The sequence below is a fragment of the Bos indicus x Bos taurus genome, chromosome 2 (assembly GCF_003369695.1).
Source record: "Bos indicus x Bos taurus breed Angus x Brahman F1 hybrid chromosome 2, Bos_hybrid_MaternalHap_v2.0, whole genome shotgun sequence".
NCBI classification, from domain to species: domain Eukaryota; kingdom Metazoa; phylum Chordata; class Mammalia; order Artiodactyla; family Bovidae; genus Bos; species Bos indicus x Bos taurus.
The window spans coordinates 117,309,079-117,332,869 of NC_040077.1; the positions used below are offsets into that span (position 1 = coordinate 117,309,079).

General features: G+C 41.9%; 1 protein-coding gene across 2 annotated transcripts in view; it reads right to left on the bottom strand.

The window, feature by feature from the left end:
• DNER (delta/notch like EGF repeat containing) overlaps window positions 1–23,791 on the bottom strand; it is a 392,187-nt gene that overhangs the window by 41,112 nt on the left and 327,284 nt on the right. For both annotated transcript variants that reach the window (XM_027515370.1, XM_027515361.1), the window contains 2 exons: window positions 13,903–14,025; window positions 6–119 (listed from right to left, as the gene is read on the bottom strand). In XM_027515370.1, the coding sequence (XP_027371171.1) occupies window positions 6–119; window positions 13,903–14,025 (237 nt within the window). The remainder of the gene's footprint in view (window positions 1–5; window positions 120–13,902; window positions 14,026–23,791) is intronic.

Genomic DNA, 23,791 nt, shown 5'->3' on the forward strand with positions numbered 1-23,791 from the left:
CTTGCCTGTAAATCCTGGTGTGCAGACACACGTGCCATTGAGACCTTCGCTGTCACAGGTGCCTCCGTTCAGACAGCTGACATTAGCGCATGGGTCCTTGTAGGATTCACAGTGGATTCCTGCAGAGACACAGATGCAAAAAGGGTAACTTGCTAAGGTCTCCAGCTCCCATGGCCTTGGAAAGGAAAGTGTTTGAATAGATTTGAACAGTGTGAACGCTGATTCCCAGAGGGGTGCGTGTGTGTGTGCATGAACACGCATGTGTGCACACATGTATATGTATTCATGTGCCCACCCTTGACTTTTGCTGTTGTTTAGTTGCTCAAGTCATGTCCAACTCTGCGTCTCTGTGGACTATAGCCCACCAGGCTCCTCTGTCCATGGAACGCTCCAGGCAAGAATACTGGAGTGAATTGCCATTTCCTTCTCCAGGGGATCTTCCCAACCTAGGAATCGAACCCACATCTCCAGCTTTGGCAGGCAAATTCTTTACCATTGAGGCACCAGGGAAGCCCACCCTTGACTTTAAGTTGTAAAAACACACCTTACTAGAAAGTATCAAATTCAGTACCTGATCATAAGTCCCACCATAAAGTCTTCTCTGTATTTTCTCTGACCCCACACCCCAAAGTCTGGGCAACAGAAAGTTAAAACATTGAAAGATTAAATTTATCAGTGACACATGGTTTCTAAGTCTCCAAAAGAAACAGAACGTAGCCAGACAGTCTACAAAAAAACGTCAATATAACTGATAAACAGTATCCTGAAGGTAAAGATTTGGAGTCAGATATTTAAACGAGCTCCAGTTGTAGTTTTGGAAAACTGCAGGGGAGAGGAGGTCCTTAGACTTCATCCCCAAAGATCAAACCAGTTCACCACAGATGAAAGGCAACGTGTTGCACACATACTGTGTTCCAGATCCTTCTGCTGTGCTTTATGTATAAGGTGATCCTCGAGTCAACACTAGGAGACAAACATCCAAATGCAAGGTCACCAAGCTGGCAGAGAGGGACCCAAAGATGATGGTCACTTGAATGTGATCCTGTGCTCGCTGAACAGTTCATGAGATGGAGCTCTGACTGCCATGGAAACATACAGAGTCTATGGAACTCTGCACCCATTCAACAACAAACAAAAGAGGCACTGAAAAACAGTCTTTATAACAAAAACAGTTTCCCTTGGCGTTAAAAAGTAGTCTATGTGTATATGTATGTACGCAAAGGCTTGAAGCTGAACTGAGAGAAAAATGAATTTCTTTGAATGTCACTTTGTATATCTCTACATTGTTAGAATTTTTCACAATGACTATATGGCATTTTCATCATTTTATTTTTTAAAAGAACTTTAAAAATCCAATGCTCTTTGAAAGGTAGAATTTCTGGTATTTCACTGGAAGGTCAGATGGATGAATAGACTAATCTCTCTCTTTGTTCCCCTCCCCTTTGGAGAGGAAGATAAATTATATTCTGGGTAAGAAACTATATAATGAAACTTATCCTTTCTGACAGTCTCAAGAAAACATAAGCATAAATCAAATAATAAAAGGATATTTATTTAATTTCCACTTCCTTACTTCACTCATATTGTACAAAAGACTGCCACACCCAGTGACTCATTTTGACACTGAAATTATTCTTGCTGGGACTTTTTTCTCTCCTTTCTGTTCTAATTTTCAATGTCTTAAGAAGCAAGGTTCAGGAAATGGGATGTGGGGGGGGGGGGGTGGGTGTGGAATGCAAGAGAAAAAGAAAACAGAATTCCCTGTCTGTAGTCACACTAATGATTTATTGGAGCGTGGTAAAGGGAAGAGGAACTAAAGAGCCTCTTGATGAAGGTGGAAGAGGAGAGGGAAAAGCCTTAAAACTCAACATTCAGAAAATTAAGATCATGGCATTCAGTCCTGTCATTTCATGGCAAATAGATGGGGGAAAGAATGGACACAGTGACAGACTTTATTTTCTTGGGCTCCAAAATCACTGCAGACAGTGACTGCAGCCATGAAATTAAAAGGTGCTTGTTTCTTGGGGAAAAAAAGCTGTGACAAACTTAGACAGCATATTAAAAAGCAGAGACATCACTTAACTGACAAAGATCTGTATAGTCAAAGCTATGGTTTTTCCAGTAGTCATGTACTGATATGAGAGCTGAACCATAAAGAAGGCTGAGCACCAAAGAATTTATGCTTTTGAACTGTGGTGTAGGAGAAGACTCTTGAGAGTCCCTTGGACTGCAAGGAGATCAAACCAGTCAATCCTAAAGGAAATCAATCCTGAATATTCCTTGGAAGGACTGATGCTGAAGCTAAAGCTCCAATCCTTTGGCCACCTGATGTGAAGAGCCAACTCATTATAAAAGACTCTGAAGCTGGGAAAGATTGAGGGCAGGAGGAGAAGTGGGCGACAGAGGATAAGATGGTTGGATGGCATCAGTGACTCAATGACATGAGTTTTGGCAAACTCTAGGAGATGGTGAAGGACAGGGAAGCCTGGTGTGCTGCAGTCACAAAGAGTCAGACACAACTTAGACACTGAGCAATGAACAAAGCATTTTAGAATGGATGCGTTTTCATTTCTTTTTATCCTTTGCCATCATATCCAACTTGTGAACAATATTTTACCACATATTTTTCCAAAGTGCCTTTCATATCTTTGCCTGACTTTTCTCCCTGCAACCACCACCCTAAGCCCACTGCCTCATGCCTGGTGGGAAGCACTCCCAGCCCCCAAGTATCTCCTAGCTCCCTCTCTGCCTCCAAAGACTGGATGGCACCTCCCTGACTCATCCTTAACAAACCCACGACTCACAGTAAATATTCAAGGTCAAACTAATTTAAAGATTGGACTACCCTGGCAGTTGAGTAGTTAGGAGTCTGCCTGCCAATGCAGGGGACATGGGCTCAATCCCTGGTCCAGGAAGATTCCACATGCTGCAGGGCAACTAAGCCCTCATGCCACAACTACTGAGCCTGCGCACTAGAAGCCATTGCAATGGGAAACCTGCATACCTCAACAAAGAGCAGCCCCTGTTTGCTGTAGGCAGAGAAAAGCCCATGGGCAGTAATGAAGACCCAGCGCAGCCAAATAATTAATTAATTTAAAAAACTAATTTAGAGATTAAAGTATAAAACTGGTAATTGCTCGTTGCTTGAGTGTGTACAGTCTCTTCACCCAGGAGTCTCTATTTTCATCTTTCCAGTGATACCCAAGTAGCACAGGCTGAACTGAAACAGTAAAATGCAAAAGAGCATTTTCTGCTTCTAAGTGTTATGAAAAACAAGAATTCACATATTTGCAAGTTCAGGGAAGCCTGATGTGCTGCAGTTCATGGGGTTGCAAATAGTTAGACATGACTTAGCGACTGAACAAGAAGAAGTTCCTAGGAGGCTGATCACTGGGAACCAGGTGACAAACGAGGCTTTCCATTAACAGGAAATACAGCCACACCAAAGTTCAGAAGTGTTCTGAAATCTAAGAGCAAAAGTATCCGTTAGACCTAAAGTAAGAGCAATCAAGGTCATGTTTTTCTGGATTTTTAGTAATACCTTTGCCAACCTAATCTTAAAATATTCATATAACTAATACATTAACACACAAATTACCACATTCCTCCAATAAGGCCAAAAAGCATGTTCTAGGCTGAGTGTTTAAGCATCTCAGCTTTAAAAGCCTTCAGTAAGGTACATTTGATGAAAACACTCAAGATAATAAGCAACTTCAATCTTTTGCGTGTTTGGGCAATGATTTTATCCTTTGTTATTTCTCTTTTTCAAAAGATAAGATATTCAGTCACTTGAGGTTCATTGAGAGTTTTCTGGCAGCAAGATGGGACAAACACTAATCTTCACAGCAAGAGGATAACTTCGAAGCAAGACGGTCTCAAACGTCCCCAGAGAGCACTTTGCTGACTCATGTTTCTATACGCTGAGCCTCGCTAAGCCCTTTGCAAGAAACACGTGCCATGCTGTTCAGTTTGTTGGTCAGAACTGAACCACTATGAGCTAGAAATCTTAAATGCAGAGAAGAGAAAGTCATGAACACCACTGAGATGACCAGATACATCCCCTTCAACTCTGCTCTTCAGGGTCCCTGGTTTCCCCTCATCTGCACCCCCAGAGCCCCCATTCCCTTGCACAACACTAAATGTCAGGCATCCTGTGTCCTCTGACCATGACGCTTTCCTTCGCCCTCCCTCCTGAAGTTGACTCTCCCAAGGCAGGACTTTGTTCTTCTGCCACATTGAGGGCGTGTGGAGATCCCATGATTCCAGAGTTCACAGTGTTAAATCACCACTTACGTGTTTTGCTGTCTGATTCCCCCATGTATCTCTGAGGGCCTTTAGAGCAGAGGCTGTATCAGACCACGGGAAAGAAATGATGGCTATACCACCAGCATCCTGTCCTTCCAGGAGGGGCGACAGTCTGTGTACTTTGGCCGATACACAGGTAGGGTTGCCAGAGGAGTGAGACACTATTCCAAATCTGCCTGTTCTGTCAGGGAAAGCCAGGTCCACACTTCAGACTAAGTCTGCAGAATGACGCACGCATCACCCACTGGCAAGGGACGCAGCACGCACTATTACGCAACTTATGTTTAGTCTCAAGCGAAAATAAACTGTAAATCAGTCAAAACTAATGAAAAATCATACTTTTTATATTAAGGCATAGAGCAGCAATGTTTCAGAAGAGATCTTTATTTCAACAGGGCTCTTTCTGGCAGCTAATTTTAGAATTAAAATGAGCAAAAATTCAAAGAGTCGTGCTCCAATTATAAACCTCTGTTGTCATCACAATTTTTGGCCGTGATTGATATTTTCACAACTGAAAAATTTTTATTTTATCTCCAAGAAAATTAAGTCAGGTAAAGAAAATTAGCTTGAAGTGTTCTTTGAACTTCCTATTCATTTGAAGACATCATCTTACTTTATTCAAACTGCTTTCCGCCAAGACAACTTTTCCAGGGTTTCAACCTCACAGAGCTCAACCTTTTCTAATCTGTTTTAGAAATTACAACTGACACCTCGACCTTCGCCTCCTTATTTCTTGTGTGTGCCAGTCTCAGTCTGCTCTTCTGGTTAAACAATAAGCTGATAAAGGAAGAAACCCAGAGTTATCCATTTTTCTATCAATCACAGTACTTGAGAATGGCTAGGTATACAATCCAGAAATTCTTGTCCACTGGTTACACAGAGGAAATAATTCTAGCCAACAAAGAGTTTTCATCTTTTCAATTATACATTTTTCTGGACTTTAAAAATCAACAACTAGGTGCGATGTGATCAAACTCACAACCCAATACACTTATTTCTGAGACTCTATCCCTCCAAAAAAAAAATCCAGAAAATATGAAAATTATATGAATAAATATGTTCATTCCAGAATTATTATAGTAGCCTCACATCAGATGTGTCAGGGAATATATCGCCATTTAAAATAAAGCTAGTGCATTACTGACACTATGTATAAAATAGATAACTAGAGAAAACCCACGGCTTAGCACAGGGAACCCTACTTAATGAACTGCGGTGACCTAAGTGGGAAGGACATCCAAAAGGGAGGGGGGACAGATGTATATGATGGCTGATTCACTCTGTGTACAGTACTAACACACACTATAAAGCAACAATACTCCAATAAAAATTAATTTAAAAATCAAGTAAAACTAGTAAAACTTGCTAACAATTTCTAAATCAAACACAAATAACAGTATTCATTTTCATAAATTATTTTCATTATTCATAATCATATTTTCATTCTTTAAAATTGGAGTACTTTCTAACTTCTATCACCAAAAATTCCAAGTGTGTATAGTTTTGACCATTAAATTTGTTCTGCTACAAATAATAATTCAGCATAATGTGGGTCTGTAACTTGATGTTTTGGCAACATAAGGTTGATGAATGCTAACCAAAGTCCCATGGTGAATTCGCTGTGAACTAGTTTTAAAGAAGTATTAGCTTTTCAGTATATCTGAAGAGAGATCACTCTGAGTCCCTCCGTGTATTTTGTTTCTGTGGGCAAAAAGCTCAAGCTGCTTTGGTTTATTTTACTAGTGTGTTAAGCAGTAGTTTCCATTCAAGTACAGATAGCTATGGAGTGTTTACTTTGAGTAAGCCGCCGTACCAAGAGCAGATGGTAAGTTAAAAAAAGAAGAAGAAAAGAAAAAAAAAGAGGGACCTCCCTGGTGGTCCAGTGGTTAAGAGTCTGCTCTTCTTCATGAGTTCAATACTGGGTCAGGGAAGTTCCACATGCCACGCAGTACAGCAAAAAAAAAATACATTAATTAACAACAACCGAAAAAAAGCCTGTGTAGTCACTGCCATTCAGGAGATTATAATTAAGTGTCCATGAAAGGAAAGTCTGGAGCCAGAAAGAACTGACTACAAGGCGGATCCTAACTGTCATACCAAATATCAAGAAAATGCTTGGAAAGTTTAGGAAGGAGAAATCATGCCCTTTCGGAGATCAATATTTCAGTTAGTGGATACAGTTGCGGGACTGAATGATGGCAAAGGGCCAAGAAGTGAAGCCTGCAAACAACCTGCATCCGTGGTGTTCAGGGGACAAGGATTCTTTTCAAAAGACCTGAGGGAAGACTATGGTTGGGGGTGGGATGGGGAGAGGAACGGGGCTGTGGAGGCTAAAGCAGGTGAGTTTCATGAGGAAACCTGTGATCATAGGGTGATGGGGCAGGAATGTGGAGTTGGAAGCTTTGGGATTTCAGTCTTTAATTAGGTCACTGGACAGCAAGGAGATCAAACCAGTCAATCCTAAAGGAAATCAACCCTGCTTATTCACTGGAAGGACTGGTGCTGAAGCTGAAGCTCCAGTATTTTTGCCACCTGATGCAAGCAGCCAACTCATTGGAAAAGACCCTGATGCTGGGAAGGATTGAGGGTGGGAGGAGAAGCGGGTGACAGAGGATCAGATGGTTGGATGGCATCATGGACTCAGTGGACATGAGTTTGAGCAAGCTCCAGGAGATGGTGAAGGACAGGGAAGCCTGGAGTGTTGCAGACCATGGAGTCAAAAAGAGTTTGATAGGACTGAGTGACTGAACCACAAATCCATTTAGCAGAATGAGATCCAAACTGTGAAAGGATATGAAAAGAAAATTAAAGGAAATAGAGGTGTCATCTATACCAATGCTAAGGAAATTTGGTTGTAAAAGACACAGGAAGAAGGGAGGAAGTAAGCAGATGAGGATGCAAAGTCAAATAAGAGTCAGACTTTTTTTTCCAAATTCACAAGGAACTTATTTAGAAGTGTGTGCAGGGACATTTCTTTTTTTTCTGTTTAGCAACTCAATTTATTTTTTAGCACAATTTCTTAAGAAAGAATTCCCTTCCCATTCATAGCAATTCTTTGTTAAGTGTCATATATTATTATAGATGAGGGTTTCTAGGCCATTATTCAATTTTGGTTAGCTGTCCATTCTCACACCCATTACATGGGAATGCAATAATAACTGCAGCATTATAATGGGTTTCAACATCTGGCAGAACTTCCCCCTCAATGCCTTCTTTTTTCAAAATGTTCTTAGCTATACTTGCCTGACCTTATTGCACTCATTCTTTTCAGGAAGTTATATTCACTTATTTACACTTTTTAAAAACAGAAAAGATTAAAAATCACCATGCAAAAAGCACATATGTAAAGTAAGAAGTTAAAGTACCAATCTTCCCCTCAACATATCACTTACCCAAGGTCTAACTGCAGAGGTGAGTGCTAGTTAAGAACTAGTGTTCTCTCATCTGATAGTTTTCTAAGTTTATACAGACTTCTCATATGTAAATACATGTTGGGAAAAATGCCTCCAAAGAAGGACAGGAAAGACAGGTCCAGGGTCTTGTGACCTTCCTCTGGGTTGAGGGCATAAATTGGCCCTTTCTGCTTTTCTTTTAATCCCTTCTACCCCACACCTCAACACCTGCCCATCACTCTAAGGTTTGAAGTTCTTTCATTTATTGCTACTTTGCTAAGGTTTACATGCCTGTTTAAACCCAAACCTAAAGGTCTCTATAAATACCTCAAAATGAAATAATCACTTTATCTGCCCATTGAGATGAGATCTCTAACACATCTGTGTGCCTTCCAATCATTCCCAAACACCCACCAACTCATGTGGTGACATACGCTAGGGTGACCCTCCTCAATAAGTTAGACCCATGTATAATTCCCTCCCCTTGAATGAGAACCAACCAATGGCATTCAGCAATGGTTAAGAAAGTTTGAAGATGCAAAATCTAATCAGTTGACTTCGAGTTAACCTTGGGTGGGCCTGACCTAACTAGGTGAGAGCTTTAAGAGGGTTCAGGCCTCTCTTGAAGTAAGAGCCTTGAAACAGCAGAGGTTCTCTCTCATCACTTTCAAGAAGCTGTCAACAATTCTCCAGCTACAAGGATATGAACTCTACCAACAACTTGAGGGGACTTTGAATCTGATCCTTCCCTATTTAAACCTCAGATGAGCATTCAGCCCAGCCAAGACCTTGATTCCAGCTTTGGATACCAGACCTTGAACAAGGAATCCATTAATCCATGCCTGAATGTAGGAAATTGTTAGCTAATAAAAGGGTATTGTGTTAAGCCACTACCTTACAATAATTCACTATGCAGCAATAATATTAATAATTAATACAGTATGCACATCTATTCTCTCAAGAGACATATCTTCACCACTAAATTAGCATTCACATGAATGCCATCTTTTTTTTTTTAATTTTATTTTATTTTTAAACTTTACAATATTGTATTAGTTTTGCCAAATATCAAAATGAATCTGCCACAGGTATACCCGCATTCCCCATCCTGAACCCTCCTCCCTCCTCCCTCCCCGTACCCTCCCTCTGGGTCGTCCCAGTGCACCAGCCCCACACATCCAGTACCATGCACGAACCTGGACTGGTGACTCGTTTCATACATGATATTATACATGTTTCAATGCTATTCTCCCAAATCTCCCCACCCTCTCCCTCTCCCACAGAGTCCGTAAGACTGATCTACATCGGTGTCTCTTTTGCTGTCTCGTACACAGGGTTATTGTTACCATCTTTCTAAATTCCATATATATGCGTTAGTATACTGTATTGGTGTTTTCTTTCTGGCTTACTTCACTCTGTATAATAGGTTCCAGTTTCATCCATCTCATTAGAACTGATTCAAATGTATTCTTTTTAATGGCTGAGTAATACTCCATTGTTTATATGTACCACAGCTTTCTTATCCATTCATCTGCTGATGGGCATCTAGGTTGCTTCCATGTCCTGGCTATTATAAACAGTGCTGCGATGCCATCTATTTAGGTTTATTACCATAAGTAAAGAAGTCTGCTCAATCTCCTTCCTCTTATTGTCTATTGCCCCCTATCTGGTTATCTTTGTTCTGATTTAGTTCCAATTTGATGAGTATACCTTGTAAAATAATTTTCTTAGAGAGGGTACATGGGGTTCCTTAAGTGTAGAAAATGTCTTTCTTTATCCCTCAAATATAAATGAAACTTTAACTACCAGACTTTTTCTATGAAAAATATAAAACACTCTTCACTGTTTAGTCTCATTTTATTTTTTTAAATATTGATTTATTTTGTGGCATCAGGTCCCGTTGCAGCACACAGGATCTTCATTACAGCACACACACGTCTCTAGTTGGGGACACAGGCTCCAGAGCACATGGGCTCAGTAGTTGCAGTACGAGGGCTTAGTTACCCTGAGGCATGTGGGATCTTAGGTCCCCGACCAGGGATCGAACCCATGCCTCCTGCACTGGAAGGCAGATTCTTAAGCACTGGACCACCAGCTTCATTTTAGAGAAGAGCAGTTCAATGCTGATTTGCCTTTCTTTTGAGTGTAACTTGTACTCCCTATGAAGAATCTTGCAAAAAATATTCTCTGTAGTCTTGGATTTGGAAACTCTACCAGGAAATCACAAATTATATATCATCTCCTTCATTAATCCTCTGGCACTCTGTAAGCCGATTCTACATGAAAATTTCAGTTTTATTTATCTCATAGCCTTCTCCTTCTAGTAGCTGTTTGTTTCCGGTTTTATTTCTGTGTCTTCTTTCTTCTTCCCCAGCATCCATCATTCAGATGAAACATTATATCTTGGATCTTTTCTCCGTATTTCATGTCTTTTCACTCACGGTTTCCATTTCCTCATATTTTTACTTCTACCATGACATAGTTCCTCCTTTTGCTTTTCCAGACCTAAATTCAATTTTGAGGGACATACCTTACGTTTTTCACTTCCCTTTTTGAGTGTTTAGAGTTGTGGGTTTTGCTGCAATTTTGTTTTTACTTCCTAGATACTTTTTCCCTCATCGAGTTGCTGGTACAGGCTCCCTGGACTGGCCAGGCTTGAGGTTGGCAATGAGAGAGATGATACTGGAGATTCTCCTCCAGTGCTGGACAGGCCAGTCAAGCCAGCCCTGTCTACGAGGGGCAGAGGCTTCCCAGTTTGTGCTTTTCAAGGTTCTCCAGGTGTGAGCAGGGGCCCATTCTCTTTATTTCTCTTTTTCAAATACACACTCACACGTACACACAAGGACCAGCTCAGTCTACCTGCAGTCTTCTTTTTTTTTTGATTAGCGATTATTTTATTTATTTATTTTTGGCTGCACCAGGTCTACATTGCTACCTGTGGACTTCCTGTAGTTGCGGTGTGAGGGCTTCTCATGGTGGTGGCTTCTCTTGCTGTGGCACTCAGGCTCTAGATTGCGTGGGCTTCAGTAGTTGTGGCATATGGGCTTAGTTGCTCCGTGGCATATGGAACCTTCCCAGACCAGGGATGGAACTTGAGTCCCCTGCATTGGCAGGTGGATTCTTAACCACTGGACCACCAAGGAAGTCCAGCAGTCCTTTTAAAGAACAGCCAGGATCCATGAGATAGGGAGCCCTTTGTCTCATAGGGTCACGTGCCATAGTACGTATTTCCTCTCTATAAGCTGAGGGGTCTTTATGGCTCAGCTGGTCTTTGAGTCCTCTGTTCTCCCAAGAACTCTATATCCTAACCCTGTGGTACATAAAGGCTCCTGGCACTGCACCCTTTTCTTGAAAACCCACACCCTCAAATGCAACTGAGATCCCCTCCAGGATCTTGAGTCATCTCAAGTCAACTCTATCCTCTTGAGTCATCCACGGCAGGGCATCTGTAACTGATGGAGGAAGGTCACATAAAAATAGAAGGGGTGGAATGAGGAACATATACGGAAGGATTAGCCTTGAGCAGAATGGGGAGCACTTGACAGTTAATAGGGAGGACAATCAAATTTGAGCAGTTGTGATTGCAGATGAGTTGTAGGGTGGGGCTTCTCAAAGGGCAGCAAGAATCAGCATATCGGTATCATCTGAGAACTTACCAGAAATTCAAATTATTGGACCCTACCCCAGATATGGGACTTCCTTGGTGGCTCAGACAGTTAAGCGTCTGTCTACAACGTGGGAGACCCGGGTTCAATCCCTGGGTCGGGAAGTTCCCTGGAGAAGGAAATGGCAATCCACTCCAGTACTATTGCCTGGAAAATCCCATGGACAGAGGAGTCTGGTAGGCTACAGTCCATGGGGTCACAAAGAGTCGGACACGACTGAGCAATCTTCACATCTTCACTGTAACCCCAGATATATTGAATCAGGAACTCAAGGGTTGGGGCCCAGCAGACTAAGTTTTAGGAAGTTCACCAGCAGATTCTAACACATGCTCAAGTTTGAGAACCACTGCTGTAGGATGTGGAAAACTAGGGAAATTTAAAAATGTCTCTAAATGATAAGCTCTTTTTCATTCCATGAAGGTGAATGAGTGATTTAATATAAGGCTTGAGAGAAGCAGCAAAATTTGGGAACACCCATTGAGAAAAATGGATTAAAAAAATTAAAAAAGCCAGGCTCACAGTCCATGAATTTGTGGAGTCACTAGCAGGTCATCATACACAATTTCACTTTTTATTTCTTGGTCATGATATCATGAGCACTGCTTCCAAGCCAGGAACACAAGAAGCAAATTTGGAGTACACCCCATTAATAATTTTGTCATTTATAAAGATGAAACTTACTCTATAAGATTCTATCATAAACTAAAGAATTCTGGGATTTAAATTTTTGAAGCACATCTACCACTACTAATGTTGTCATGAAGAATCTCAAAATCTCTCAATCTCAAGTCAGTTGAAGAGGTTTATCCAGGGTCATCTGTATGCCAACGGCACAGTGAGGTCGAGCTACCTAGGTCTCCAAGTTCATTGCTCTTTTATTCTTTCCAGACTTGAGAGGATGTCCTATTTCCTGATACTGAGATCCACCTAGAACTTAAATCCATATGAATGAAGCCAGAACACCTGTCCATGTAGATGAAGCCAGAATGCCTGTCCTCATGGGAGTTGGCAGAGTTCAGCTCTAAGTGGGCATCATACTCCACGAAAAACATCAGATCTGCTGAACATACAGAAAAGATGGGGTCCATCTTCAGCCCTTCCACCCAGGGGCTAGATCAGGTTCATCTATGTGCCCCACAAACCTTCAAGGCTCATGAGAAAGACCTCTAAATAAATGTGGGTCCATCCAAAGAGAAGCAACATCAGCTACAAAGCAAGGTCACTAGCAGATCAATGGTATCAAGCAGGCTGTGGTGTGGGCAAAAGGTTACGTGAAATGGATTTAAATAGAGCCCTCAAAGGTATTACAAAAGTCTACACCAGCGCTGAAGTCATGACTTAGAGAAACACATGCAGAGCAGCTGATGACCAGGCCCCTGACACAGTGCTGGCTGAGGGTGCTGAGGCTCCAATGAAGCCACACCAGTGAGCCCACAGGGGAGGCAGATGGAGGGGCTTCTGAAGGCTGACACTACGTCCTCTTGAGTTACTCTCAGGTCTTTTTTATGAGTTTACCCATGTAAAGACTTAGAACAGGGTGTGTGTGTGTTAGCTGTTGAGTCGTATCTAACTCTTTGCAAACCCATGGACCACTGTAACCCACCAGGCTCTTCTGTCCATGGAATTTTCTAGGCAAGAATACTGGAGTGGGTGGCCATTTCCTTCTCCAGGGGATCTTCCTGACCCAGGGATGGAACCCAGGTCTCCCTCACTGCAGGGAGATTCTTTACCATCTGAGCCACCAGGGAAGCAGAACAGGGTTTGGATGCTATTAAAAAAAAAAGTGACAATGTTAGTCACTCAGTTGTGTCCAACTCTTCGTGACCCATGGACTGTAGCCCACCAGGCTCCTCTGTCCATGGCAAGAATTATGGAGGCAAGAATACTAGAATGGGTTGCCATGTCCTTCTCCAGGGGGTTTTCTCAACCCAGGGATGGAAGCTGTGTCTCTTGAGTTTCCGACACAAACAGGAGGAGTCTTCACCACCACCACCGCCTGAGAACGTTATAAACTCTTCATCAACATCCGCCGTTTTTCCAGAGTGACTTTGACACAAATTCACTCAAATGAACTAACACTTGCCTCCCCTTTAACGACTCATTTAACGAGAATGAATTTTTTCTGCCAACGTGTGAGACTCCACCCGCCTCCTCCCACTGAAAAGCACAGCACCGTCTCCTTGCCCAGAGAGCACTTCAGAACAGATGCTCTCCTCCCCCAGTGCCACAGCTGCATCCTCTGACCTGAGCCTGAGAGTCCATTTCACATTCCTTTTTATCCTCAGTTTTTTACATAAGAGAGCAGAAGAGAAGAAGGATGAGAAGAACAAAAGGACAGGAGAAAGATGCTTCAGTTTACCAAGAGGAAACCAGGGATGTGCACACTGCTCTCCTTGGCCCCCATAAATCATTCCACTGCCAGCATTTGATTCTTATTCTAAACAGTTTCACGCTCCAGTCAGAGGGCTACACGCATGCGTGGAGAAATTCATGACGTCACGGAGAGCCACGCTGGCACATGTCCACCCCGCAATGCTCACCTTTGTACTCTGCCAGGCACACGCACTCATAGCCGTTGACGAGGTCCCTGCAGGTGGCAGCATTCAGGCACGGGGCGGAGACACACTCGTCGTACTCCTCCTCACAGTAGAGGCCATGATAGCCTGAGGGACGGAAGGAAAGATCTGACGTCAAACCAGACCATCTAAACGCACGCTGGGTCAGCCTGCCAGGAAGGCAGTGGGTGTTCAAGGGAAAGTCAGGCACAAATAGATGGGACTGAAGGAGCTGGGTCTCTCAGGATACACTGAAATATAGATTTCCAGGAAGGTTATGAAGAATCTGTTCTTACCACTTTTTGTCATGAGCCCAACCACTGCCATGATCCACAAATGACCCCATTATGTCACGTCCACTGGTACTGTGACCAGGAGACATAGGCTATGGAATGCATCTGCTGTGATCACGCAGGAGGTAGCACTAGGTACAGGACTTAACAGCCAAACAGCTCCTTTCAAGGATGTGGACTCCATATTTCCTCCAATCAATTAGAAAAATAGACCTAGCTAGAGAGAGTTTTATTCCAGAAGAAAAGGATCCATAATTTCCTTTGTTTTTCAAGTCAAGAACGAAGCTCAGCTAACAAGGGCTTAACTGAACTTCCTGATGAAATGTGGGATGATTTTTTATTTAAAATGACAAATATCTAAATTATAATATGGGACTCTGTGCTTAAAGTTTTTAACTCTTAAAAATAGAATAATAGCAACGAAGAAAAAGAAAGCAACAATTTCTCAAGAAAGATGGCTCTTACTCTCTTTTTTTGCAAAACAGGTGTTTATTCTAACGGACAAGAAGACAACATTCTTTGAGATTCACTCACGAGTGTTAGGCTGTTTTTAACTTTTAAAAACATGTGTTCTTGCCAATGTGCAGTGAAACCAGGCCATTTTTTGTCTGGCCCTGTCTAAACAAAGAGAAACATGTGAGCACTTTCAGAAATCACTCTGCCTGTGTTGGTTCTGAATTCAGATAAGCAGAAAAAATAAACGCTTGCTCAAGTGGGCACTGGAACCTCCAGCTAGTTTCCAGCAGCTCAGAGCCAGCCCTGGAGCTCAGACTATCCCGTTAGCACAGGCGAATGTGTTGAATTGTTCTGTTTTTGGTGCCTATCACTAAAGTAGGTTAAGCTGACATTTGCATTATTTATGGAGCACTTTTTGTGACATTGTACAGGGGACAGGGATCAAGACCATCCCCATGGAAAAGAAATGCAAAAAAGCAAAATGGCTGTCTGGGGAGGCCTTACAAATAGCTGTGAAAAGAAGAGAAGCGAAAAGCAAAGGAGAAAGGGAAAGATATAAGCATCTGAATGCAGACTTCCAAAGAATAGCAAGAAGAGATAAGAAAGCCTTCCTCAGTGATCAGTGCAAAGAAATAGAGGAAAACAACAGAATGGGAAAGACTAGAGATCTCTTCAGAAAATTAGAGATACCAAGGGAACATTTCATGCAAAGATGGGCTCAATAAAGGACAGAAATGGTATGGACCTAACAGAAGCAGAAGATATTAAGAAGAGGTGGCAAGAATACACAGAAGAACTGTACAAAAAAGAGCTTCACGACCCAGATAATCACGATGGTGTGATCACTCACCTAGAGCCAGACATCCTGGAATGTGAAGTCAAGTGGGCCTTAGAAAGCATCACTACGAACAAAGCTAGTGGAGGTGATGGAATTCCAGTTGAGCTATTTCAAATTCTGAAAAATGATGTTGTGAAAGTGCTGCACTCAATATGCCAGCAAATTTGGAAAACTCAGCAGTGGCCACAGGACTGGAAAAGGTCAGTTTTCATTCCAATCCCAAAGAAAGGCAATGCCAAAGAATGCTCAAACTACCGCACAATTGCACTCATCTCACACGCTAGTAAAGTAATGCTCAAAACTCTCCAAGCCAGGCTTCAGCAATGTGTGAACCGTGAACTTCCAGATGTTCAAGCTGGTTTTAGAAGAGGCAGAGGAACCAGAGATCAAATTGCCAACATCCGCTGGATCATCAAAAAAGCAAGAGAGTTCCAGAAAAACATCTATTTCTGCTTTATTGACTATGCCAAAGCCTTTGACTGTATGGATCACAATAAACTGTGGAAAATTCTGAAAGAGATGGGAATACCAGACCACCTGACCTGCCTCTAGAGAAACCTATATGCAGGTCAGGAAGCAATAATTAGAACTGGACATGGAACAACAGACTGGTTCCAAATAGGAAAAGGAGTATGTCAAGGCTATATATTGTCACCCTGCTTATTTAACTTATATGCAGAGTACATCACGAGAAATGCTGGGCTGGAGGAAGCACAAGCTGGAATCAAGATTGCCAAGAGAAATATCAATAACCTCAGATATGCAGATGACACCACCCTTATGGCAGAAAGTGAAGAGGAACTAAAAAGCCTCTTGATGAAAGTGAAAGAGGAGAGTGAAAAAGTTAGCTTAAAGCTAAACATTCAGAAAACGAAGATCATGGCATCTGGCCCATCATTTCATGGGAAATAGATGGGGAAACAGTGTCAGACTTTATTTTTCTGGGCTCCTAAATCACTGCAGATGGTGATTGCGGCCATGAAATTAAAAGACGCTTACTCCTTGGAAGAAAAGTTATGACCAACCTAGATAGCATATTGAAAAGCAGAGACATTACTTTGCCAACAAAGGTCCGTCTAGTTAAGGCTATGGTTTTTCCAGTGGTCATGTATGGATATGAGAGTTGGACTGTGAAGAAAGCTGAGCACCAAAGAATTGATGCTTTTGAACTGTGGTGTTGGAGAAGACTCTTGAGAGTCCCTTGGACTGCAAGGAGATCCAGCCAGTCCATTCTAAAGGAGATCAGTCCTGGGTGTTCTTTGGAAGGAATGATGCTAAAGCTGAAACTCCAGTACTTTGGCCACCTGATGCGAAGAGTTGACTCATTGGAAAAGACTCTGATGCTGGGAGGGATTGGGGCCAGGAGGAAAAGGGGACAACAGAGGATGAGATGGCTGGATGGCATCACCGACTCGATGGACGTGAGTTTGAGTGAATTCCGGGAGTTGGTGATGGACAGGGAGGCCTGGCATGCTGCGATTCATGGGGTCGCAAAGAGTCAGACACAACTGAGCAACTGAACTGAACTGAACTTTCAAGTAAGTTGCCATTTCAGACCTTTTTGAATTCTTTTCCATCTTTCGACAGTGATAGTGGCTCCTTTAAGGGGACCTTGACCTCCCTGAGACAAATACCCTATGGATTTCCATTCTTCTATCTCTCCAGGCTTCTTGCAGCTTTACAGAAATATTTCTTATTACCCTTTATCAGATCATTTTAATCATCTAGATCAGAGTTTCTCAACCAACAGCAATTTTTCCCCTCAGAAGATATCTGGCAATGTTTGGAGATATTTTGAGTTGTCACAACAAGGGTGGATAGGAGGGGATTACTTTTGGCTTCTGGTCTAAGGATCCTGCAAACCATCCTATAATGCACAGAACAGCCCCCAACAAAAACCCACCCAGCCTAACAGTGAAAGAGACAGACGCAGAAACCCAGCTCTAGATTAAGGATCAGCAAATTGTGGTCCACAGGCCAAATTCATCCCTGTTTTTATAAATGATGTTTTATTGAGACACAGTCACACCCATCCACATATATATTGTCTATGGCTGATTTCATACAATGATAGATTGAGTAGCTCCATGTGGCTTGGAAAGTCCAAAATCTTTAGTCTCTGATCGCTTATAGCACAAGTCATGAATTTAGATTTCTGATCTACATTCAACAGAAAATCTTTCTTCTTACAAGAGTTTTGTAAAAAGTTTAACAATTTATTAAAGATAGACTGTGCAAACAGTGTCTCCCACTCTGAAGTCTGCCTTTGACTCTGTTGACTCTGTTGACTCCCTTTGCTGAATAGAAGCATTCAGTTTGATATAGTCCTACTTTATGTTTGCTTTTGGTGCCTGTACTTTTGGTCTCATATCCAAAAATCAATGCCAAGATCAATTTTATGAAGGTTTTCCCCTAAGTTTTCTTTCAGGAGTTTTATAGTTTCGGGTTCTTAGGTTTAAGTCTTTAATTCAGTTTGTGTTGTTTTTGGTGAACTGTGTAAGATACATGGCCAACAGGTATACAAAAAAGTGTTCAACATCACTAATCATCGGGGAAGTGGAAATCAAAAGAAGTATCACCTCATCCCAGTTAAGCTGGCCATGAGAAAACAAAGCAAACAGAAAATAACAAGTGTTGTCAAGGACGCGGAAAGATGGGAACTCCCATACACTGTTAGTGGGAATGTAAAAGACTGCAGTTGCTATATAAAACAAAAAATACAGAGATTCCTCAAAGATGAAAAATAGAATTACCATATATCTATAACTTCACTTCTAGTTATTTATTCAGAAGAGTTGAAAATAAGATCTTGCAGATACATTTGCATTGCCATGTTCAGTGTGGCATGCTTCACGATAGCCGAGAGGCAGAAACAACCTAAATGTGCATCAACAGGTGAATGGTTACAGGAAATGTGACCCCATATATACATACAGCGAAATACTATCCAGTCTTGAAAAAGAAGGAAATCCTGTCATATGTTACAACATGGATGAACCATGAGGCCATGTGCTAAGTAGAATAAACCAGTCACAGAAGGAAAAACCCTTCATGATTCCACTCAAATGTGGAATCTAAAGTAGTCAGACTCAAAGGGGTAGAAGAGAATGATAGTTGCTGGGGTGGAGGAGAGGGGAAACAGGGAGTTGCAGCGGAAAGGATATAGAGTTTCAGTTATGCAAAATGAAAATGTTCCAGAACTCTGCTATACAACGAGTATGTAGGTAACAATACTGCACTGGGCACTTAAAGTTCTGTTTAATAGGATAGATGTCATAGTATCTGATTTTTTTTCACAGTTTTTAGAACTTACACATCTAAAGAGTTGTCTCTTTTGCCTTCTTCTCAGTGTGGAGTAACGACCACCAGCAGCATCTTTCTGCTCATATTTGCCCTTCCAGCAGATCTTTCAAAAATCAACTTGCAAGGATAACACATAATCCTACAAGCATCTTTGACCTCTGAATTGTGGTATTATTTATACAGGTGAAAATCAAAAGAAAATTTCTTGAAATCCTCCAGAATTGTTTTTGTTTTTTGAAAACAGTATCATCATCTTTTTCCACTAGCAACATGAAGAGCAAATGAGGAAGTTATTTTACAGAGATAATTAAGCTGGTGATGTTTTTCTTCCTTGGGGGAAAAAAAATAAAGATTTCACATTCTAAAACTGTTTCTTTAGAGAAGGTAACATTTAAAAGTCTTTATGGAAATGTCAAGACACCCTTTGCACTGTCAAAGTACCTAAATCGGACTGTTTGAAGAAAAAGGCATCTCTTCCAAAACAGAAGGATTCTATGAAAATGAGACTGCCACCCTCTGCTGGTAATTAATTCGGGCAAACAAATTAGCTCAGGGCAGTATGCCCAAGGTCTAGAACAATTAGGTTAGTGCAGAATTTAAAATAAAATAAAATTGAAGATCAGAAGGGTGGGATAAGAGTAGCCTCTTCCGGGGCACTGTTTTTCATCCCCAGTGATCTGATCTTTGCAGGACTTGATCCAGAATATTCAGTTCCAATCACTCCCTGAGACTTGAGAAAACAGATTAACCAACTGGATGTGGGAGTGACAAAGAGAGGTTAAGATAGCTGCCATGTCTAGGATGTGTGAGTGGATGATGTTGCTCTGAACGCAACAGTTATGACAAAAGCAATAAGAAGTTTTAGAGGAAGTTGACCAGTTGAATTCTGGACATGTTTAACTCAGAGCTCACTTAACCAGGTCCACGTGGCAGTTGGGGAAATCAGCCAAAAAAAGCATAAGAACTGCACTTTGGGTGCAAGATGCCAGGAAGATGTGTTCAAGTTTTCATCAAAGAAGAACATGAAGAGGAAAAAAGAAGAGATCAAGGTTGTATCTACATGGATGGGCGGGTGGAGAGCAAGAAGCTAAAGAGAGATGAGAAGAGATGGGGGAAGAAGAGGGGAAAACCCCAAGGGATGTGGGCATGGAAGCCAAGAGAGAATTGGGAGCCAGGGAGGGTTGGTTAACAATGTCAAAGACCCCAAGAGCAAGAATAACAACTGGCTAGGAGATCAGGGGGCCACTGCAGACCCTCAAAACTCTGGCTCACAACGGGGGCCATATTGCCTTTTAGAAGCTATTTTGGAAATTGGGGAGTGGGAGGTACTGTTTATCACAATGACTGTAGGGTTTTACTAGAATTTGATCAAAAGTGAACATGAAAGTTTTAGTCACTCAGTCATGTCTGACTCTTTGTGACCCCATGGACTGTAGCCTACCAGGCTCCTCTGTCCATGGAGTTCTCCTGGCAAGAATACTGAAGTGGGTTGTCATTCCCTTCTCCAGGGATTGAACCTGGGTCTCCCACACTGCAGGCAGATTTTTTTTTTTTTTTTACCATCTGAGCCACTGATAAGAATTTGACTAAACACCTTGAAATATCTGGGATTCTCCTGCACAGCCAGTGGTGGTCTGGCACCCTTCACAACTTTAGACCATCCCACTGGACATTCCCATAGATGAAAACCCTGTTTACAGCTTTAAAGGCCTAGAATCTGACTGCTTTACATGTACAATGATTTTTTAAGAGATACTGAGTTTTCCTGGAATGTATTATACCAGTATATATATATATATATATATGTGTGTGTGTGTGTGTACATATATATAGACAGATAGATACAGTAGATAAATCAAGAGAAGATTGTACTAACAGTTATTCCCCATTTTGGAATATCACTTCATAAGAGCAATATCTCTTAAAGAATTTATGTCACCAATAAAACACACCTATATCAGCAAACAAAAAAAAAAAAACAGAGTAAAAATCGCTTCTTTGGATAATTTTTCAAAACACTATCCAAAGCAGCGTCCCCCGCCAATTCCTCATTACAACACTCAACTGATATCCATCAGAATACTTCCAATTATCTGAAATCGTATTAACCTTGTTTTTTATCAATTGCTATTTCTTTTCCTCCACTGGAATATAAGTTTGAAGGTAGAGGCTGTGATGGCAGAGTTCACAGCTATGCCTGCAGGATCTGGTACAGAAAGAAAGCTTAAAAAACAGCTTTTAAATGGGGACCTAAAATGCCATTGATTAAATCAACATAAGGATTGACATACACACATTACCATGTGTAAAAGAGACAGCTAGTGGGAACTTGCTATATAGCACAGCACTCTGTGATCACCTAGATGAGTGGGATGGGGGTGGTGGAAGGGAGGTTCAATAGGGAGGAGATGTATGCATACATGTAGCTGATAATGGTTTTTCCAGGAGTCATGTACGGATGTGAGAGTTGGACCATAAAGAAGGCTGAATGCCTAAAAACTGATGCTTTCAAACTGTGAAGAAGACTCTTAACAGTCCTTTGGACTGCAAGGAGATCAAACCAGTCAATTCTAAAGGAAATCAATCCTGAATAGTCATCAGAAGGACTGATGCTGAAGCTGAAGCTCCAATACTTTGGCCACCTGATGTGAAGAGCCAACTTACTGGAAAAGACCCTGATGCTGGGAAAGATTGAGGGCAGAAGGAGAAGAGGATGGCAAAAGGATGAGAGGATTAGGTAGCATCACTGACTCAATGGACAGGAGTTTGAGCAAACTCCAGGAGATACCAAAAGACAAAGGAGCCTGGTGTACTAAGTCCATGGAAATGCACAGCCAGATGAGACTTAGCGACTGAATAACAATAGCTGATTCACTTCATTGTACCGTGGAAACCAATACAATATTGTAAAGCAATTATACCCAATTAAAAAAAAATCGCAGCACTGTTTATAATAGCCAGGACATGGAAGCAACCTAGATGTCCATCAGCAGATGAATGGATAAGAAAGCTATGGTACATATACACAATGGAGTATTACTCAGCCATTAAAAAGAATACATTTGAATCAGTTCTAATGAGGTGGATGAAACTGGAGTCTATTATACAGAGTGAAGTAAGCCAGAAGGAAAAACACCAATACAGTATACTAACGCATATATATGGAATTTAGAAAGAGGGTAACAATAACCCTGTGTACGAGACAGCAAAAGAGACACTGATGTATAGAACAGTCTTTTGGACTCTGTGGGAGAGGGAGAGGGTGGGATGATTTGGGAGAATGGCATTGAAATATGTATAATATCATATATGAAACGAGTCGCCAGTCCAGGTTCGATGCACGATACTGGATGCTTGGGGCTGGTGCGCTGGGACGACCCAGAGGGATGGTATGGAGAGGGAGGAGGGAGGAGGATTCAGGATGGGGAACACATGTATACCTGTGGTGGATTCATTTTGATATTTGGCAAAACTAATACAATTATGTAAAGTTTAAAAATAAAATAAAATTTAAAAAAATATTAATAAAAAATAAAAATTAAAAAAATTAAAAAAAATAAAATAAACAGAAAAAAAATAAATAAATAAATTTAAAAAAATCAACACACATCTAAGATGTGCCTGTGATATGCCAGAAACTTCCAGATGCTGTCACCACACAACTAAATGGCAAGGTCTCCACCCACAAGGGGTTTTTGTCCAGTAGCACGTGAGTGGCCTCTGCTTCCTTACTGACCCTTTACCTGTGTTAACTGTTTAAACCTCATGACATCCCAAATGATGAGCATGACGAGTCCCAGCTGAAAGATGAGGGACGAAGAGTCAGAGAGGTACAGAAACTCACTCTAAGGCCACCCGCTCAATGCTATGTGATCTGCCTACTTTCCTAGGTTGTTGCAAAAAGTAAATTACAGTGTATAGGGCAGCCATAGTACAAGAACACAGACTGGGTGACTTAAACAACAGAAATGTCTTCTCTCAGAGTGCTGGAGGCAGGAAGTCCTAGATCAAGGTGTCAGCAAGTTTGGTGTCTCCTGGGGCCGCTCTCCTTGCCTTGCAGACACTGCTTTCTCACTGTGTCCTCGAGTGACCTTTCCTCCATGGCCACACCTCTCCATGTCTCGTCCCCATCTTATATGGTCAGATGACACCAGTCATAGCGGATTGGAGCCCTGTTCTGATAACCTCATAGAACCTTAATTACCTCTTTAAAGGCCCTGTCTCTGAACACAGTTATACTGGGGGACTAGGGTTTCCACTTACAAAAGAGGGAGGGGACACTTCAGTCTATGACACCCAGAATCAGGATTTCTTAACTGTGACACTATCGACATTTTGGACCAGGTCACTACTATTGGGAGCTCCGTACAATGCTGAGCAGCCTCTCTGGCCTCAGAATTCTCCCACCAGATTCCTGCAGTATCACCCTTCTCTCCCTCCTTGTGACAAACAACAAACATCTCCAGATACTGCCGTCTGTCTCCCAGAGAACAAAAAAACCCCTTTGGAGAACCACTGTCCTAGATCTTCTTTATAACATGACTGCAACTTAAGGAGTTTTAAAGATGTGCAGGTTTGAAACTCTGGTTGGGCAGAGTAAGAGTGAATTCATCAAGAAAAAAGAGTGGGAGGCAGAATCACGTGGTCAGCTTGCAATCGTGGATCTAAGGTAATACCAGTCGGTGGGGTGACTCTGTGAAGCGTGACGCGAACAGGCACTCCGTTCACTGGGCTGGAAACATGCTAGACCCGATGGGATAAAGAGAGGAGAGACGACGGGGATCCCCGCCTGGTGATTATTAGGCTGCCGAGAATCCTGTCAAATGTTCTGCTGGTGGGGTGGGACTCCTCTGTGTCTTCCTGAGAAGACCGAGGTCCACCAGGATCAACTGACTCAGCGAAGGCACAGTGAACCAGATTCCACCCCCCAGGTCTGAACTGTACAGACACGATGGTTGCCTCCAGGTTTTTAAGAGGTGCTTGC